The 20,813-nt window shown below is 42.8% G+C and overlaps 1 protein-coding gene across 1 annotated transcript; it reads left to right on the plus strand.

Annotated features, from left to right (window-relative positions):
- Positions 1-693: 693 nt before the first annotated feature.
- On the plus strand, positions 694-20,355 carry Wee1 (WEE1 G2 checkpoint kinase). The gene is made up of 11 exons (XM_028768061.1): positions 694-1,554; positions 3,120-3,325; positions 4,289-4,349; positions 4,485-4,657; positions 5,206-5,327; positions 8,676-8,822; positions 11,398-11,493; positions 12,294-12,379; positions 16,480-16,650; positions 16,897-17,042; positions 19,011-20,355. The coding sequence occupies exons 1-11, from the start codon at positions 979-981 to the stop codon at positions 19,165-19,167; spliced, it is 1,941 nt and encodes a 646-aa protein (XP_028623894.1). The 5' UTR covers positions 694-978; the 3' UTR covers positions 19,168-20,355.
- The last annotated feature ends 458 nt before the right edge of the window (positions 20,356-20,813 follow it).

Below are 20,813 nucleotides of genomic sequence, written 5' to 3' on the forward strand. Positions count from 1 at the left end.
GACCAATCAGTTTAGCTAGCACATTCTCACGTGTTAGCGAATAAATATAAACACTACGGTTGCAGGGTGGGCATTCGGGCTTGTGGCAGGACCGATTACCACGGATAAGTCTGGCTGTGAGGGACACAGGACTGGAGAGGTCATCACAGAGGGACAGCCTTATAGCCAATGTACTAGTACAGCAGCTCATTATCTGAGTTCCGCGCTGGGCAAGGTCCAGAGCTCGGTCACAGTTTCCGGACCAGACCGCGACTATAGAACGTGACTGGACACAGCCACGCCCAGAACGCCCCAGGGGTCGGGCCTCAGAACGTGGGGTTGGGCCAGGCTTCTAGACGTCCCCAAAGGCTGCACGGTGCCCGGATGCTTCTGAACTGGGAGGCTGACCCACGCCCAGCGCAGGGCAGTAGACGTGATCCTCACGCCCCTCCTCGCTGGGCGGTTCCCGCCAGGCCTCGGTCCTCTAGACATAGACTCTGGGCGGGGTTCTGTGCAATCGAGGCCCACTCATTGGCCCTGGACGCCGTGACCCGCCCAGGACCGGCGGCGCGCCTAGGGTGTGGGGCGGAGCCTGCGAGTTCCCGCCAAAATCGCGTAGCTGGTTCCTCCCCCGTGGGCTACGTCGCGCCCTCCCTGTTTTTTCAAACCGGGGCTGGGCGTGGATTGGTGGGCTGGGCCCTCACGTGGTTAACGGTCGCGGGAAGCCGCGGATCCCGAACTTGCGGCCGAACTTGCGGAGACTTTCGCCAGCACTGGACCGGCCAGTCTCCGCTGGACATACCGCGCCGCAGCCGTCGCCGCGTCGGGAGCTTGGCGAGCTTCTGAGTCGCCGCCGCGCAGGCCCGCTGCAGCCTCTGCCCAGCGCGCCCGATCGCACGTGGCGGACCCGCCCCCTGTGCCAGCCGCGACCTGGACGCCGCCGGCCTGTGCTCGCCGGTCCTCTCTTCTCCGGTGCTCCGCCGTGACTGCAGCCGTGAAATGAGCTTCCTGAGCCGACAGCAGCCGCCGCCCACCCGCCGCGTCGCAGCTGCCTGCAGTTTGCGGCAGAAGCTCATCTTCTCACCCGGCAGCGACTGTGAGGAGGAAGAGGAGGAGGAGGAGGAAGGCAGCGGCCACAGTACCGGGGAGGATTCGGCCTTCCAGGAACCTGATTCGCCCCTGCCTTCTGCACGCAGCCCTGCCGAGGCCGAGGCCGAGCGCCGCCGCCGCTCGCCCGGCACAGAGCCCAGCAGCCCCGGAGAGCTGGAGGACGACTTGCTGCTGCGGGGCGGCGGCCGGGGCGCGCAAGCGGCGGGTGGAGGCGCCGAGGGCGACTCTTGGGAGGAGGAGGGTTTCGGCTCCTCGTCGCCGGTCAAATCACCTGCCACCGCCTACTTTCTGGGCAGCTCCTTCTCGCCGGTGCGCTGCGGCGACCCGGGGGATGCCTCCCCGCAGGGTTGCGGGGCTCCGCGGGCCATGGAGGACCCCTGTTCGCCGCAGCCCGGCTACCCGAGCACCCCTCCGCACAAGACCTTCCGCAAGCTACGCTTGTTCGACACGCCGCACACTCCCAAGGTAATCGAGGGGGCGGAGGAGCCGGCTTAAGGGGCTTTAAAAAAAAAAAAAAGGCCGCGGCGCCGCAGCCCTGCGCGCCACTGCCGGGGTTCGGTTACATAACCGCCCTGCCGCACCCCGCTCGCTGTCCTGCGCCGCCACTCAAAAAAAAAAAAAATGTTGGCAGCCCCTTTTTTGGCTCTGCCCAGAAGTTGTCGGTTAAGATTATGTAACTGAACAATGAGCCTGGTCTGTAACTACTCCACTTTACAAAAGGCCTGGTCCCTGCTGTCCAGGTGGTTGAGTATTTATTTGGTTCCGGTGGCGCGATGCTATGGTGGTGGCTATGATGCGGGATTGCTGCTGACCACCTGACACTCCGAGCCATATGGTGCCTGTTAAATCCGGTGTCCGGACCTGTAATTTTGGGGGCACGGATAGAAGGAGTTCGGTTTATTAAAGGTTTTGTTCCAACCCCCTGGACTTGTGGTTCCGTGCTACATGGCCTTAGAGATTCTGCGCTTCCTTTTGGGAGTTATCTGCGTTTACTGTCGTGAACTCATGAATATTCCTGGTGGCTTTTGATTGTCTTTCGGGACTTAGTATTAGGGAAGTTTTGTGTTTATTCTGGGGTTTCCCCTGTGGTTTTCTTAGTCTATGTGTCAAAACTAATGTGTCTAAAAGAAGTGTGTGTTCAGAACCCGTCCGGAATTGCCAGTGAATATGCATACTGCCACTGGTAATACTTGAGAAATCACAAACAAATTAAGAGTAGACAAGTCCCCAAATAAAGACAGGCATGGCACCTATAAGTTTAACATGGGAAATAAGCCACGTTTTTTGATACAAGGATTCTCTGTGTAACAACCTTGGCTGTTCTGGAACCCACTTTGTAGACTAGGAACTCCGAGATACTCCTGCCTCTGCCTCCCGAGTGCTGGAACTAAAGGCGAGCTATCACATATGCCCCTCAACGTAGCCTTTTAAAGGGAATCTATTGATTTCCATGCAACCTCAGTCACAACAACGAATATACATGTGCTTTTGTGCTTCGCTATTTTATAGGCCGACAGGCCCAAGGTACCATCCTCCTTAATAGTTCAGGGGAGGAGTCCAGTGAAGTGGCCTTCAAAAGCCTACTTGAGGTCGATGTGGGGATTTTTTTATGAGAGTGAGTGTTTTTATTTTTAGAATGTTAAAAGAGCCTGTTAATTTTTAGCCACTGATAGGAACTGTTTTGTAGTTTAGTCACTACAAATGTTCCTTTTTAGGATTAGGTACCAGTTTTTACTTTGCTGTCTTTTACAGATAACTAGTTAGTATTCAACCTGACCCCTAAATTAGCCACTGTTTATTTTACTTGAAGTATAACTAAGGCTTGTGTATTGCCCCCCTCCCCCCTTGTTCTTTTCTTTCCCCCAAGTCTGGTAACGGAACCTCTCCCTGCATGGGTTCTAGTACAGAGCTTCATTCACAATGTGCTGCTTTGGGCTACACATTCGGCCACTTAGAAAGGCAAGTTGGAGGTTATATTGAGAAGACTATCCAGAAGACTGGATCCTGAAGATTGTATTTCCCTTTCCTAGAGTTTGCTTTCCAAAGCTCGAGTTATTGATTCCAGCTCTGTTAAACTCCGGGGTAGTTCTCTATTCATGGACACAGAAAAATCAGGAAAAAAGGAATTCGACACACGGCAAACTCCTCAAGTGAATATTAACCCCTTTACTCCGGATCCTGTATTGCTTCATTCCTCAGGACGGTGTCGTGGGAGAAAGAGAGCATATTTTAATGAGTAAGTATAGTTTGGTTTCTCTCTACACCTAAGGTGTACTATCAGTACAGTTAGGTTTCTACTGAATGGCACAAATGCCTTCACTCTGAAAGTTTTCCTTATATTGGCACTTAGCGCTCAGATGATCAGCTGTAGGAAAGAAGTGGTCTGAGAAAAGGAAAGAATAAGAAATGGTGATTCCTATGATGGAGAGGTGGCTGAGGTGTTGACAGCTCTTGCTGTTCTAGGGGTTTAGTTCTCAGCACCTATGTGGCAACTCACAAATGGCTGTAACTCTAGTTCTGGGGGATCCATCTGACCCTTCTGATTCTTCAGGCACTAGGCCTGCTTGTGACTTTCATACCCACAAAACTCTTACACTGAAATCTTTAAAAAAAGAAAAGCTTAGTTTCTTGTCAGATTTATGGTGTCAACTAATGGGAGAGAGTTGTTACTACATTTATTTTGTGTTCGAGGTTCACACTTGTAGGGGTCAACTTTCAGGAGTTGATTCTTTGACTGTGTGGGTCCCTGGGATTGAACTCAGGTATCAAGAGGTAGCTCTTACCCTTTGAACCAGTGTTTCTCAACCTTCCTAATGCTTTGACCCTTGAATCCAGTTCCTTTTGTTATGGTGACCCCTCAACCATAGTTAGTTCATTGCTATCTCATAACTAATTTGGTTTCTGTTATGTATTGTAATATGAGTATCTGATATTGAGCACCACTGTTCTGAGCTATCTTGGTGGCCAGAGACTTCATTTCTAATGCCTTCATTTCTGTCTTTATGACAGCAGTCTAGTTAGTGAGTTTATCTCAGTAGGGACTCTTTTTTCTTTCCATCATCTGACTCAGATTTAGGGTTACAAAATTAAATGCTTTCTCTTTTGCTTGTATCCATTAAAATGCATTTCACTATAGTTAGTAGGTAAGGTTTTTAGTCTCAAGTTGATGTTTTGGTAAAAACCCATGAATTTTTTTCAGTTCCTCTGAAGACATGGAAGCCAGTGATTATGAGTTTGAAGATGAAACAAGACCTGCCAAAGTAAATAACTTTTTATTATTTAAAAAAAGTTAATATATGTCTGCATGTTAAGTAAACAGCAGAACCTAAGGTAGAATGAATGATATTTTCAAGTTTCATATCTTTGTATTATACATGGATACTCTCCTTTTACAGAGAATTACAATTACTGAAAGCAATATGAAGTCACGATATACAACTGAGTTTCATGAGCTGGAGAAAATTGGTTCTGGAGAATTTGGTTCTGTGTTTAAATGTGTGAAGAGGCTAGATGGATGCATTTATGCCATTAAACGATCAAAGAAACCACTGGCTGGCTCTGTTGATGAGTATGTATTAAACATTTTTGTCTTTCGCTTTTTATCCCCTTTGTTAGTAATAAACATTAATTAAGGTATTAGGTAACCAAACACCTAATGCTTTTATTTATTTATTTATTTTTAAAGGTTTATTTATTTATTTTATGTATATAAGTACACTGTAGCTGTCTTCAGACACACCAGAAGAGAGCATCAGATGGTTGTGAGCCACCATGTGCTGGGAGTTGAACTCAGGACCTCTGGAGGAAGTCCATTGCTCTTAACTGCTAAGCCATCTCTCTAGTACCCTAACGGTTTTGTGTAGCTCAGACTAGCCTGGGTGAGCTCAACGTTATGTACTGACAATTTTGAATTCCCAGTCTCCTGCCTCAGTTTCCCTGATGGTAGGGTTAAAGTGTTGTCACCATGCCATTTTGCATAATTCTTAGTTCTCTTAAGTAAGTCACCTTTTAGCATAGTGATAGTTTAAAAGTCTGGGTTTACTTTATGGTACTTCAGATAAATTGATTACTCCTGAGTAGAAATGATTTAACATCTTATTCGTATTGCTCTTCTAGGCAGAATGCATTGAGAGAAGTATATGCTCATGCTGTGCTTGGCCAGCATCCCCATGTGGTTCGCTATTTCTCTGCCTGGGCAGAAGATGATCATATGCTTATACAGAATGAATACTGTAATGGTAAGGACCGTGGGAAGGTTTGTTACAATCTTACATTTTTCTTTTTCCCTTTTGAGGGGCAGTTCATCATGTGTTACGATACACGTGTTACTCTGGCTCCCTCTTTGTGTGTGTGTGTGTGTGTGTGTGTGTGTGTGTGTGTGTGTGTGTGTGTGTGTGCGCGCGCGCGTGTGTACATTAAGATTTTTAAATTTTTATTTTTATGTGCACTGGTGTTTGAGGGTGTCAGATTCCCTGGAACTGGAGTTGCAGACATTTGCGAGATGGCATGTGGTTGCTGGGAATTGAACTTGGGACTTCTGGAAGAGCAGCCAATGCTCTTAACCACTGAGCCATCTCTCCAGTCCTTTTGTTAGGATTTTTAAGATAGAGTTTTACTATGTAGCCCCAGAAACATGAATTTTGAGTTGGAAGCCTTATTCCTTCTGTGACATCTTCATGCCTTAGTAGTAGAACCTGTTACTTTGTTTATAAATGCATTTCACTCAATGCTGAGCTTCCCAAGAAGACTGCATACTGGTTGCCTTGCTATGTATATTTTGGTATTCCTTAGCACATAGTATAGTTTATGGACACACAGGAAAGAGTATCTTAGTCTTATCTTTAGTTGTACAAGAATGCAAAGAGTGGGAATTATAATAAATTCATTTGGTTTATTTTGGAGGCTAGGAAGTCTAAGAACAGAACATGGTATCAACATCTGAGATGGTCAGTCATGCTGTATCTTTTCATGTAGATTACAGGTCTTACTGTGTGGTCGTGGATGGAACTCTATGGTGATAAGTCTTTTCCTTTGTGGCACGAGGGATTGAACTGAGAGCCTTTTGAATGCTCTCAAATGCCTTACCTCTGAGATATGTATATCCTCAGTTCTTTTTGTATTGTTTTGTGACTGGTTTTACCAAGCAGTTACCCAGGGTTGACCTTGCTCACACTCTGGCCAAGGCAGGCCTTGATCTTATATTCCATCTCAAATCTTGCAGGCTTGTCTGTACCACTAGGCCAGACTTAATTTAACATTAAACCATTCTTGAAGCAACAGCCCTGTTCATCTTTTACTAGGACCTAGTTTCTAACTATTGAACTTTGGGAAACACATTCAAAATTTAACAAAGATGTTTTCAATGAATACTTACTGTATTTAGGATTCTCATTTTATTTTGTGCGCTTCTAACATTTATGTTAGTTGCTCATAAAAGGACAATGAGTCCATTCATCTAAATTTAGCCATTTCTTGAAGACATTCTGAAATCCTGCTATATTCCCACCATCTGTCCAGTCTAGTTTCCTGCTATAATTCACTAATACTTATTTATTAAGTAAGTGTCTTAGGGTTTTATTGCTGTGAAGAGACACCATGACCAAGGTAACTCTTGTGAAAGAAAACATTTAATTGGGGCTGGCTTACAGTTTTGAGGTTCAGCGATCTTAGTAGGAAGCATGGCAACGTTCAGGCAGACATGGTGTTGGAAGAGCCAAGAATTTTATCTATATCTTGATCCAAAGACAGCAGCAGGAGACTATCTTCCACCGCATTGGGCGGAGCTTGACCATAGGACCTCAAAGCCCACCCCCCACAGTGACACATTTCTTCTAACAAGGACATTTCCTAATAGTGTCACGTCCAGAGGGCCAAGCATTCAAACACACGAGTCTATGAGGGCCAAATCTATTTTAACCACTGCAGTAAGTTACGTTTTTTTTTAATTGTCTGTATGCTCCCCGACCTCAGTTTAACAAAACAGGAAAATAAAGGTCAGCTTTGTATAGTTTTTCACAAATGTTTGACCTTTTTCATTAAACCTTTATTAGAAGTCCTGAATTCTGATCTTATAGGAATCTGCTATTATTACAAGCTACTCTTTTTTTGTTTTGTTTTTTGTTTTTCAAGACAGGGTTTCTCTTTGGTAGCCCTGGCTGTCCTGGAACTTGTTCTGTAGACAACTCACAGAGATCCGCCTGCTTCTACCTCCCAAGTGCTAGGATTAAAGGCATGCATCACTACATCCTGGTTAAACATACCTTTTTAATACATAAAGGTTGTTTTTATTTTTACATTGTTTTCATAAAGATTAGAGAAACCTACAGTTTAGGAGGCCATGAAGACGGCTCAGTAGTTAAGAGTGCTTGCTCGCGATAATAAGCACCAGAGTACAAATTCCAGAATCTGCAACAAGCTAGGCTTCCTGAATGTGCCTCTGAGCCCCAAGTCCAGGGAGGCAAAGACAGGAGAATCACTGGGGCTTCTGGTTTGCAGCACAACAGAGAAAATGTGGATGAATCCTGGGTTCTGGGAGAGATCTTGCTTCAAAGAAATAGATAGAGATACCCTTTTCTACCTCCCAGATGTGCACACATAATGAACATTCACATAAGCTCATATATTTATAAAGATAGAAATCTATTTTTTTAAAAAATGAAACATAGCTGGTTATGGTGCACTCTTTAATTTCAGTACTTTGGAATCAGAGGTAGACAGATCTCTTGAGTTTGTGGCCAACTAGGGCTGCATAGAGACCCTATTTCCAAAAAAAAAGAAAAAAAAGAAATGTAAGGTTTAGAAATACTTGATAGTAAAGGTTTATTTTTTGTTTCATAAATAACAGTTTAGTAGTTGTGGATCAATAAATGACATAGGTAGTAAAGACTTCTATCCTTTCCTGGTTTAAATCAGTATCTTATTTAGAGACAGGGTCTTGCTATGTAGCTCTGTCTGGTCTATAGCTTGCTTTGTAGACCAGGCTGGTCTTGAACTCAGATATCTGCCAGTCCCTACCTCCGGCGTGCTGGGATTAAAGATTTTTGTAAAATGGTCTGGTTCTTATTCCACTCTCAGGAGTTCTCCCATTTCACTTGAGAAATGTACATTCGGCCTACCCGTCCCTACCCCCTCAAAAAAAGAAACTGACAATTTATTCTGAGAAAGTGAACAAAAGTTGGTTGCTGAGGTTGATGGATTTAAAAGAAAGTTTAAATTGTGTTTTCCCCCAGTGCTGAGAATTGAACCTAGGATCTCTACATGCTCAGCCAGCAGTGCATCTTGCCCTTAAATTTTGAGACTGTTACTAAGTTGTCTGGGCTAGCTAACCTTAAACTCGTTTTGTAGCTTAAGCTGGGCTCAAGCTTGTGGTCCTCCTATCTTAGCCTCCTAAAAGCTGAGATTATGTGCCTAATCACCAAGCCTGACATTTAAATTGTATTTTCTATAATTGCAAATATACATACTAAAACAATAAATAAAAGTTGAACAGAGAGATTCTTTTATTAAATATCATTTTCTGGGTGCAGAATTGCAGTTGTTCAATATAGAGAGAAGAGAAAATAATAATTTTTGCTGTCTCTAATTAGGTGGGAGTTTAGCTGATGCTATAAGTGAGAACTACAGAGTCATGAGCTACTTTACTGAAGTCGAGCTGAAGGATCTCCTTTTGCAAGTTGGCCGGGGCTTGAGATACATACATTCAATGTCTTTGGTTCACATGGATATAAAACCTAGTAAGTATTACAGGTGCTTTGGCTGTGTTGTTTGGGACCTGGCTATAGGAAATAAAGTACTTCATTGTAACAATGTAAAAGTGTCATGAAAAGTGTCTTACTACTTTTCATTGACTACTTGCTAGTGTTTTATGATGGGAATATTGTACCCACCCCCCGACACTGGGCCAAGTCTTTCAGAGTTGGCCTGTTTACATTGGTATCTGTTTTAGGACCGTGCTGTACATCTGCTTATATCATTACTCTTTTTAGATTTTATCCTGCTACTTTTTCTTTTCTTTAGTATTTTATGTTTATTGGTGTTTTGCCTGCATATATGGCTGTGAGGGTGTCAGAAGCCCTGAAACTGGAGTTACAGGCAGGTGTGAGCTGCCATGTGGGTGCTGGGAATTGAACTCTGGTCCTTTGGAAGAACAGCCAGTGATCTTAACTGCTGAGCCATTTCCCCAGCCCCTCTACTTAAAAATGGTACACCTAATCCTACAGATAAACTTCTGTGTTTAACTGGTTGCTTTATTTTTAGCTTCTGCCTTCCTAAAAGTTAGAAGGGTTAATGAATTCAAACTAATTCTAGCAGGCAAGGTTCTTTTATTTTAAAACAAAAATCAACTACCAACACAACAACAAAGCTAACTAATCACCTGGGTGTGGTGGTACACTTTCTTAATTCTACTACTCAGGAGGCAAAGTAGGTGGATTTGAGGCCAGCCTGGTCTACAGAGCAACAAAGCAAGTTCCAGTACAGCCTGTAAAAGTAACTTTTATTTTCCTGAGGCTTACTGCTTCTGTCTGCTATCCTAGGCCTAATCCTGGAAGCTTCTAGCCTCCATACAATCTTATCTAGGCCTAGAATATTTTTCACCTCTGAGACTTGATGCTGAATAAGCTCAGCCTTTCATAGTTAGTTCTTTTCAATCTCTGGCTAGTTGATTCAACTTAGCTGTTCTGGCTCAAACTCCTCTCCAAGCTGACTGATTCAAGCTGGCTTCTCTTGGCCTCTCCTGAATTGCTCTGTTTGACCTCATACTAACTTTGGTCTATATGTTCTAATCGGTCTTGTACTCGTTCTCTGGTTCATTCTATCTTCACCTGTGTCTAGCTTGTTCTTTTTCAGCAACCTGTCTCTGTAAGACTGTCCCAGTAAAATTGCTTTCTCTTGGTCTTCTCTGCACAATAGCTTCCCTTTTCTCTCTTTGGAGAGTTGTGCATATCCTATTCACTTTGTCTGCCACTCAAACATCACTTTCAAAATATGGGTGCTTCCTTCTACAATGAACTTTATCTTCATTGTTTGAAATTAAAGATGTGTGCTAAGGGCATGTTTATATTCCAATTAAAGGGTATGCTAAGGGCTGAGCCACACCACAAATAGACAGGTTTTGTTTTTAAGTAAATAACACAATCTCAGTGTTCACAGTGTGATCAAATATCTTGCAACAACAAAGAGAAACTGTCCTGAAAACAAAACAAAAAAGCATTTCCAAGGCATACAGCCTGATCTTTATCCCTTGAAGTTGTTATTCTAAGATTGGTATAGAATATAATAGTCTGCAATTTATAAGACTTGATGGATTTTTTTTTTCCCTGTTTTGATTTGGGTTTTGTTTTGTTTTTGAGACAGGGTTTCTCTGTGTCCTCACTCTGTAGACTAGGCTGGCCTCAAACTCAGAGGTCGGCCTGCTTCTGTCTTCTAAGTGCTAGAATTAAAGGCTGTGCCACTACTACCCGGCATGTTGATGATCTTTTACAACAATAGTTGGTTTTCTCCTTTCATCCTGTGGCTTCTGGGGATTGAACTCAAGATTGTCAGGCTTGGCAGCAAGTGCGTTTACTCTTGGAGTCATCTCACCAGCTTTATGGATGATTTTTATATTTGGCCTTGTGTGGCATACATTTTTTGCAACCTACTTTTAATAAGGGTTTAACCATACAACCATCTGTAATGGAATCTGATGCCCTCTTCTGGTGTGTCTGAATACAGCAACAATGAATTCACATATATAAAATAAATCTTTAAAAAAAAAAAAGTAGTGGAATAGAAAAGTTATTAGAATGTGGGGGGAATCAGCCTGCACAGCAGTAGTTCTTTGAGAGGCAAGCTTGATCTTTTTTTTTAGCAATTCAGTCCCGTAGCAAACACTAAATATGACTCAGCAACTGCAGACCAGCCCTCTAGGCAGGCAGACCTCAGGCATGAACTAGCAGCTACAATCCAGTGCTTTCAGCAGGCAAATACCAGGCATGAATGCCAGCTGGCCTGAGGGGAGGCCACAGAAGCAGCAAGCTGCCACAGGAACCTCATAAGCAGTTCTTGGTGAGTTTCTCTCGATGGCAGTGTTATCACAAGTTGAGCTCAACAACACTGTATAAGGTGAACCAATACACATGTGATCCCACTTCTTGTGGGGTCACATTTATACTCCTTCATCACAGGTACTTCTATGTGTTTGCTTTAGCAAGACATCCTTTCACTTGTGTGCCCCAGCAAACATCATTTGACATAACTAACTTCCCAAAGAACTAGGAGTTTCCACTTCAGCCTTGTTTGTTAAATATAGTTATTTTTATCCAACAGGTAATATTTTTATATCTCGAACCTCAATCCCAAATGCTGTCTCTGAGGAGGGAGATGAAGATGACTGGATATCCAACAAAGTTATGTTTAAAATAGGTAAAACTACTTTGTTAACTATTAGGATAACTGTTAAAGTTAAGAAGGGTTGATATTGGAGGTTGGGTGTGTGCATAGGTATAGTGTGGGCATGGTAGGAAAGACAGCATGTGCAGATGTTAGAGGACAGACTTGAAAGTTCTCACATTCCTCCTTGTTCCAAGGTGGGGTCTTTTGTTTGTTGTGTACTCCTTTGGATACCAGGTTAGGTAGCCTGTGAACCCCTGGGATTTTTTTGTTTCTAGCTCCCATCTTGATGTTGTTCTGGGTTTGTTGTTCCTGTGTTGGTTTTTACATAGGTTCTGGGGATATGAACTCTGGTCCTTACTCTTGTAAGGCAAGCATTTTATCCTCTTGTGACATTTCCATAATACGTTTTTGAGTGTTAGCCTCACTCAAAAGTGCCCCACTGGATACTTGGATACTTGGTGCTCAAAGAGGCCAGGCGAAGCATCAGATCCCTAGGATCTCAGTAACAAGTAGTTGTGAGCTACTGTGTGGATGCTGGGAACAGAACTTTGGTTTTTAGCAAGAGTATCAAGTGTTCTTGTCTGTGAGCCATCATCTCTCCAGCCACTGTTTATGTACTTTGAGACAGGATTTCATGTATCCTAGGTATACATGTATCCCAGGTCTGCTTCCTTGAGCATGTTGTGTAGTGCAAAAAGCTGTGACTTATAGGCTTATAGGCATGTGTTGCCATGGTTAGTTTAAATGGTTATAGATATCAAGCCAGGGCTTTGTGCATGTTAAATAGGTTGTGTGCTAACTGAACAACTGTACTTCTCTAATACCTCTAGGTGATCTTGGGCATGTAACAAGAATCTCTAGTCCTCAAGTTGAAGAAGGTGATAGTCGTTTTCTAGCAAATGAAGTTTTACAAGAGGTAATTTCTTCCTCCCTGGATTATAGTATTTGCTTCGTACCAGTTAACAGAAGACTGAGTTCCAATATGTTGACAGTTAAGTGACTAGCAGACTAAAAGTAGAGAGTCTAGACCTGTCTGGGAGGAGGCTGACGGCATTGAAAGTTGTCCATTTACTACCCATGGAATTTCACAGTTGTATAGCCTTTCTAGAGACCACATTTTAAATATTGATATTTAAAAAACACATTTCCAGCTGGAGAGATAGTTCAGCAGTTAAGAGCACTGGCTGTTCTTCCAGAGAACCCCATTTCAATTCCTAGCACCCATGTGGTAACTCACAACTGTCTGTAGTTCCAGTTCCAGAGGATCTGGCACCCTTGCACAGAATACCAATGCATATAAAAAGAAGTAAATCTTTTAAAAAAAAAAATCACATTTCCATTGACCTAGAATTTTTAGTCCAAGAAGTTTTTTCTGTAAGAATGATTATGTAAATTATGTATACATAGAGAACAATCTGAAAATGTTGTTGGGTTTTTTGTTGTTGTTGTTTTTTGAGACAGGGTTTCTCTGTGTAGCCCTGGCTGTCCTGGAACTCACTCTGTAGACCAGGCTGCCCTCGAACTCACAAATCCCCCTGCCCCTGCCTCCCAAGTGCTGGGATTAAAGGTGTGCGCCACCACTGCCCAGCTAAAAATGTCGTATTTACTATGGAAATGAAAGGTAAATTACGATGTGTGTCACATAAAGTCTAATGTAATCTCCTTGCTCTTCTCTCCATGCACATTGCTCTGCCTTATTGAACGTATGCATGTGTGAAGCTTGTATTTCTGCAAGTACATTGTTTGCACATGTATCCCCAAAGGCTTGAGACTTGCTTCTGAATATGTCATGGGCAACTGATAAAGCAGTATCTGTTTATAGATCTAGCTATCTATTTTTTATTACTATTTCACATTTCATATTTCATTTTCACATTATTATTTGCATTTCCAAATGCTCCCCCTTCCCAGTTCCCCCTCCCAAATTCTTCACCCCATTTCCCTTCCCCTTTGCTTCTGAGAGGGTGCTCCCCTACCCACTCCCACTGCCAGCATTGCCTGGGGCATCAAATTTCTACAGGATTAGGCATATCCTCTCCCACTGAGGCTAGAAAAGGCAGTCCTCTACTACACTACTTAGATGCCCAGGGCCAAGGACCAGCCCATGTATGCTCTTTGGTTGGTGGCTTAGCCTCTGGGAGCTCTGAGGGGTCTGAGTTAGTTAATACTGTTGTTCTTCCTATGAGGTTGCAATCCCCTTCAGCTCCTTCAGTCCTTCTTCTTACTCTTACATAGGGGCTCCCCACCCTCAGTCCAATGGTTGGTTGTTGCAAAAAGCTGGTAATAGAATAAGGGGGTGGGGGAGGAGGGGCATGTTCCAGCCCCAGCAAGCATCAGAGCATGGCAGCTTTGGCTATGTGGCTCTGCTTTAGAGTGAAAAATACAAGGGACTGCTGGGGCAGTTGATGCTGGTTAGCTGGAGCTGAGAAATTGTCGGTGATTAAGGAGAGACCAGCATCACTGAGGTGAAATCTTCTGGGAAATTTTTTCTGAGAGCACTAAAAAGCTGTGTTCCAGAGATAGCCAAAGTCGTATGTACCTGGTGCTGCAGCTGTACTCGGTAATATATAAGAATCACCCAGGCTGATTTGAAGGCATGAAGGGGTCATAAAGAGCAGCTGAGTATTGTTGGCACTGTGAGACGCCATAGGGGGCCATTGGTGAAGGTGCAGCCTCAGTTGCAGTTGATGGCCCAGGACTGAAGGGGTCATGCAAAGGATTTGAGGCTTGGCACTATGAAGAGAGCCTATGAGAGGCTATTGGTGAAGCCTAGTTGCAGTGGAAGACCCCAGTGTATTATAGATGCCAGAACCATGGAATGACCACCAAGAACAGCAGCAGTGGAGTGGAGTCAACCAGAGCCTAGAGTGCTACAGAGGGCAGAGCTGGAAAAGTGATCCAAGCCATTTGGTGGAACCCAGAAGATCATATGTGAATCCCAGACATTGGAACAAGAAGTTGTGATGTTGAAGTTGCCTTGGAGATTCCAAGATGTTCAAGATGCCAGAGCTGTTGGATACCTGCTGTGGAAAGCTACTAAGAGGGAATGGAACCACCCCGGGAGAAAGAACTTTGTGGCAGTTAACAAAGATGAGAAAGGAGTGATCTGAAGAACACTTTGACATCAGACATGACAATACAGAGTTTTGGAGTTTGCCCCCCTGGTTTCCTGTTTTGCTTTGGGGATTACAGTTAAAGTGATTGGATGGATCTCAGAAGAGGCTTTGAACTTTGGACTTTAAACATTATTGAGACTGCTATAGACTATGGGAACTTTGGAATTTGGTCTAAATGTATTTCTTATTATGCTATGGCTAGATATGGCCCCCATAGACTTTACGTGTTCAAACAAGCCTAGGAGGGCCAGGGAATAGAATGTGGTAGTTTGAATATGGTTGGCCCAGGGAGTGGCACTATTTGGAGGTGTGGCCTTGTTCGAGAAAGTGTGTCACTGTGGATGTGGGCTTTAAGACCTCCTCCTAACCACATGAGAGCCAGTCTTCTAGCAGCCTTCAGGTGAAGATGTAGAACTCTGAGTTCTTCCTGTACCGTGCATGTTCCCACCTTGATCATAATGGACTGAACCTCTGAACCTGTAAGCTAGCCTCAATGAAATGTTGTCTACAAGTTACCTTGGTCATGGTTATCTCTTCACAGCAGTAAACCACTAAGACACTAACCCTACATCTGATAGAGGGTGATATCCAAAATATACAAAGTACTCAAAGAGTTAGACTCCAAAAAATGGAATAACCCAATTAAAAAGTGACGGAACAGAGCTAAACAGAATTCTCAACAGGAATCTCAAATGGTGAAGAAGCACTTTAAAGAAATGTTCAACATCCTTAGTAATCAGGGAAATGCAAATCAAAACAACCCTGAGATTCTACCTCACACCTATCAGAATTGCTAAGATCAAAAACTCAAGTCCCAGTACTTGCTGGCAAGGTTGTAGAGAAAGGAACACTCCTCCATTGCTGGTGGATTGCATACTGGTGCAATCACTCTGGAAATCACTCTGGTGGTTCCTCAGAAAACTGGAAATAGTTTTACCTAAGAATATGCCACTCCTGGGCAAATACCTAAAAGATGTTCCACAGTACCACAAGGACACATGTTCATAGCACTCCACTATGTTCACAGCAGCCTTATTTGTAATAGCCAGAAGCTAGAAGCAACCCTGATACCCTCAACCAAAGAAATGATACAGAAAATGTGGTTTATTTACACAGTGGAATACTGTTCACTATTAAAAATAAGGACATCATGAATTTTGCAGTGACCAAGCCTACTCAGTCAGCTGGTTCTTGAGGGAGGGAGGATTAAAGAAAGAAGTCTGAGACAATTAGACAACATTATAGTTGACCCCAGCAAGTGTTAAGGTGGGTTTACCTTTTTCAGTCTGGTTTATACCATTCTAGGGACATGCAAAGAATAAGGTCAGTTCTAGGTCAAAGACAAAGTAGTCAAGGAACCAACTAGGCATAGACAAAGGTCCCATGGTGTTCAGGGACTTATCAAAATGATTAAGATCGGCCAGGCAGCGGTGGTGCACACCTTTAATCCCAGCACTTGGCAGGCAGAGGCAGGCAGATTTCTGAGTTCGAGGCCAGCCTGGTCTACAGAGTGAGTTCCAGGACAGCCAAGACTATACAGAGAAACCCTGTCTCGAAAAACAAAACAAAAAAAAGATGATCAAGATCTTGAGCTTTCTTGTCCTAACCCAAGGTCAAATTCTTGCCAATATCCTGGTAGCAGCACCAAGAGCTCTCCACATTTCAGACAAATGGATAAAACTAAAAAATATCCTAAGCAGATGCAAAAGAACATATAAGTCTATATTTATCCCCTCCCTCCCACTGTATGCTTCCTAATTATAGCAGTTTATTTTCTCAATAGATGCTTAAATGTGGCATTCGAAAGTGTTTAATACGAGTTTTTTACAGAGACCATCATGGTGTGCAATCTGTTATTTTGCCTACTACCTTAATTTTTTTTCTCTTTTAAATTTTACAGAACTATAGCCATCTACCGAAAGCAGATATTTTTGCTCTTGCTCTCACAGTCATATGTGCTGCTGGTGCTGAACCCCTTCCCAGAAATGGAGACCAGTGGCATGAAATTCGGCAGGGTCGATTACCTCGGATTCCACAAGTGCTTTCCCAGGAGTTGACAGAGTTGCTAAAAGTGAGTGGTGTACATGTGAAGTGCTTTATTAACACCTCAGTGGTTTACTGAGTACGTTGTTTGTTTGTTTGTTGTTGTTTTTTTCTTTTTTTGAGTCAGGGTCTCTATGTAGCTCTGGCTGTCCTGGGAACTCGCTCTGTAGACCAGACTGAGCTCTGCCTCCAGAGTGGTGGAATTAAAGATGTGCACCATCCCATGTGGTTCTAAGTAGTAGTTTTTAACCACTGTTTTGCTTTTGTTCTTTAGGTTATGATTCATCCTGATCCAGAGAGAAGGCCTTCAGCAATGATGCTGGTGAAGCATTCAGTGTTGCTGTCTGCATCTAGAAAGAGCGCAGAGCAGTTACGGATAGAATTGAATGCTGAAAAATTCAAAAATTCTCTTTTGCAGAAGTAAGGAGGTTTCTTCTTCTTCTTCTTCTTCTTCTTCTTATTATTATTATTATATTGTTTTTACTCTGCCTTTCTCATTGCTTCTCAGATGTTAAGAGATCACTTAGGGTTTTGTCAAACTTTAATTTTGTGTGAGAGAACCAAAGTGAGGCAGTGCTCAGGAGGTAAGGTTTGCCACACGTACTGTAGGACCTGAGATTGGCTCCCCAGCCGACTGGAAAACACTGGGCACAGAGGCTTGTGTCTATAATCTCAGCACTGGCAAGGCAGAAGTAGGTGGGTTCCTACCAGCTCAGCTGAATCGTGATGTTCCAAATTTAGTCAGAAATACTGTCTTAAAAAAAGAGTGTGGCAAATTGGATAGATGACCCAGCAATTATGAGTACTGGCTGCCCTTCCAGAGGACTGAGGTTCAAGTCCCAGCACCCACATGTGTACAGCTTCTGTTGCCTGGGATATATGGTGCTCTATATTTAATTTTCATTACTTTTAAAGCAAAAAAAATATATTTAAAAATGTGATTGCTTAAAGTGGTCATTATCTCTAAGGTCTAAATCATGGTAGAACCTAAAACAATCTATAACATTTCTCTCAGTCTCACCAACATTTTTCAGCCTGTTTTACAAAACAGTGAAGTAAATGTCAATTATGTGACTACATGTTTAATTGGTAGTGTATTACTGTAGGAGGGGCACATGCTACTGCATACATGGAGAGCAGTTGACAACGTTTAGAAGCCTGTTTTCTCATTCCACTTTCATCTGGGCTTCTCCAGGAATTCAACTTAGTCTGTAGACTTGTGTGACAAGTCTCTTGCTTGCTAATCCTTGCTAACCATCTCACCGACTTGTAATGATTCTTGTATTTGATCTGGGAACTTGAAAGTTTCAGGAAGCTGGTTGCAAAGATAAAGTTGATCAAAAAAGTTTCTTTTGTTTTTTGTTTTTTCGAGACAGGGTTTCTCTGTGTAGCCCTGGCTGTCCTGGAACTCACTCTGTAGACCAGGATAGCCTCAAACTCTCGAACTCAGAAATCCACCTGCCTCTGCCTCCCAAGTGCTGGGATTAAAGGCGTGCGCCACCACCGCCCAGCCCAAAAAAGTTTCTTATTTGTATGCGTGGTATGCATATGTGTATACTTCTGGACAGGAACTGAGGGTGAATATCACATGTCTTCCTCTCCACCTTAATGTTCCTATTAAATTTTTTCCTTCTTCTTTAAGACCAAGTATTCTCTGTGTAGGCCAGGCTGGCCTCAGATCTGCCTGTCTCTAGCTCTGTGATCAAATGTATGCACCACGACATCAGTCTTAATTTTCTAGATAGGGTCTCTCATTGAGCCTGGAGCTTGCCAGTTAAGCTAGGTTGGCTGACTGGGCAAGCCCTCAGGATTTCCTGTCTGCTTCCCAACTAAGAGTACAGGCATGTGCAGCTACACCCATACTGTATAGCACCCTCAGAGCTGAAGACCTCTATGGCTCTACGCTGAGCTAAATCCTCAACTCCCACCCTGCTTTCTGGGTGGGTGCGGGGTCCTCATACTTGTGCAACAAGCACTTTACACACCAAGCTATCTTCTCATTCCTGTTTGTTTATTTATTAAAATTACATTTCATTTATCTTTTGGGTGTATGTGCACATGCCATGTTTTATCTTATGGTATGAATTCTGGCCATCAAGCGCAGGTTGTCAGGCTTGGTGGCAGGTGTTCTCACTGATGAATCTTTTCACCAGCTCCAGGTGTGTCTTATACCCTTGTATTAAGAAATAGGTTTGCCTACAGCCTTACCTTGTAGAGGCATTTTCTCAATTGAGGCTCCTGCCTCTCTCTGATGATCCTATTTTGTGTCAAATTGACATAAAACTAGCCAGCACAACAATTCAGTTTGTATTTGGTCTCTTAGACTCTCCCCATAGAATTAATGCAGAAGGTAAATTAAAGTCTTGCTTCCTTTTTTTATTTTTGTAGAGAACTCAAGAAAGCCCAAATGGCAGCCAAAGTTGCAGCTGAGGAACGGGCGCTCTTCACAGATCGGATGGCCACTAGATCTACCACCCAGAGTAATAGAACTTCTCGACTTATTGGAAAGAAAATGAACCGCTCTGTCAGCCTTACTATATACTGAACTGCTCACATTCCCCAACTTCTCCCCCCTCGAAAAAAAAAAAAACTGTGACAAGAGGAAGCTAGGTTGAAATCACTGCTAGAATCCACTTTGCAATTACTTTGCCCATTGGTATCAGTAGTTTTCCTAAAATGCCTTTTATGACTTTTGTGAATTACAGTTGAGAGCTGAATTCTGACTTGGCTCTGTCAGGCTTTTGTCTCATCTTCCCATCTGTTTCATGTAGGATGTCAGTCACTGTTGGATGTTCCAGCACCCTTTTTGGGGTGCGCCACTGTGGTGGTGTGCTGCTTATCATTCACTATTGCAGTGTGATGAAAGGTGTCTTTCCTTGTTTTGACCTGTAGAAAGGACTCAAGGGCTTTACTGCGAACATCCTCTCCCTTCCAAAAGGGAAATTGCTCAGAGACTCAGTACTACTCAGCCTCCAATGTACCTGTGTCAATCTTTTCTTTTTTCTATTGTGAATTATACTTGTATATCCGACTGGGAGCACTTTAGGCATCATGTGCACCATGGGATGGTCATTCTGTGGAAGCCTTGCCTTGTGAATTTGCTGCTATTTTAGTTTCCTCTTGCTGTAAAGCTAGCATTAAACAATCATTGTTGTTAATAGGCTTTCTTTTAAAACAATTATGTGAAATATGTAGCTGCTCTTCATGAAAAGCAGCTTTGCCTCTTTTTCTTTGGACTTTGAAGCTAGTGCATTGAAAAAATGCACCTACCCCTCCCTGTTTGAATGCTGTATTAATGTAGTATAATTATTACTGGTTTTGTAAATTTTCTTATAATGTCCTCTGACTTTAAAACATGTTTCCTTCCTCCTGTCAAGTCTTGTACTTGGTTGTATGGTTAGCCTATTTTTAAATGTTTTGCCCAGTTTCTCTTCAATATTTGTGTATATAAACTGATCTTGGTAATACTGTACATAGCTGTTTAAAATACTAGAAAGACTTCTGACTATTCCAAGTTTTTCACAAAATACATTTTACCTGTGACTAGCCATTTGACTAACAATGTTTGGCTAGTAGATGTTGCTCTTCAAAAGGGAGAGGAAATGTCTCATTTGTTTTTCTATTAACTTTGCTCTGAAACACATTTGCACTTGTCTATTTGACTTGTGTCTTATTAACATTGTCTGGTGTATTAAAAGTCATTCTGTGCTTACCTTAATTGTCTAAATCTTCACGGTGCCTGTTTTCTACTTTATATCCCTTCACTGCTCATTACAGAATATGGATAAATGTATGTAACTTGCTAAGAGCAAAGTGCACTTCCTCTTTACTGCTGGCTCTTTGAGATAAGTTCTCACCTTATAGTCCAGGGTGGCCTGAAACTTAGCTGCCTCCCTTACCATCCCAGTGCTGGACTTAGAACTCCAACACCTAGCTTGATGGAATATGGAACTTTAATGATGTGCTTTAATCTATGTTAGTATATCTTGAGATCCCACTAAAGTTTTGATTGTTTTTATCAATATAAATAATATATTTAAGCATATTACATGTTCATACACATGACACTAGAAATGAGTATAATTTTAAAGGTCAAATGGATAATATGCAACTCATAGCTTTCTAAGTAGTCTGAGTCACAGGAAAGTTTATAGTGTCAAGAGGCTGGCTTGTGTGTACGTTTGTACACAA

This window comes from Grammomys surdaster, unplaced genomic scaffold, assembly GCF_004785775.1.
Source record: "Grammomys surdaster isolate TR1022 unplaced genomic scaffold, NIH_TR_1.0 184, whole genome shotgun sequence".
Lineage (NCBI taxonomy): Eukaryota > Metazoa > Chordata > Mammalia > Rodentia > Muridae > Grammomys > Grammomys surdaster.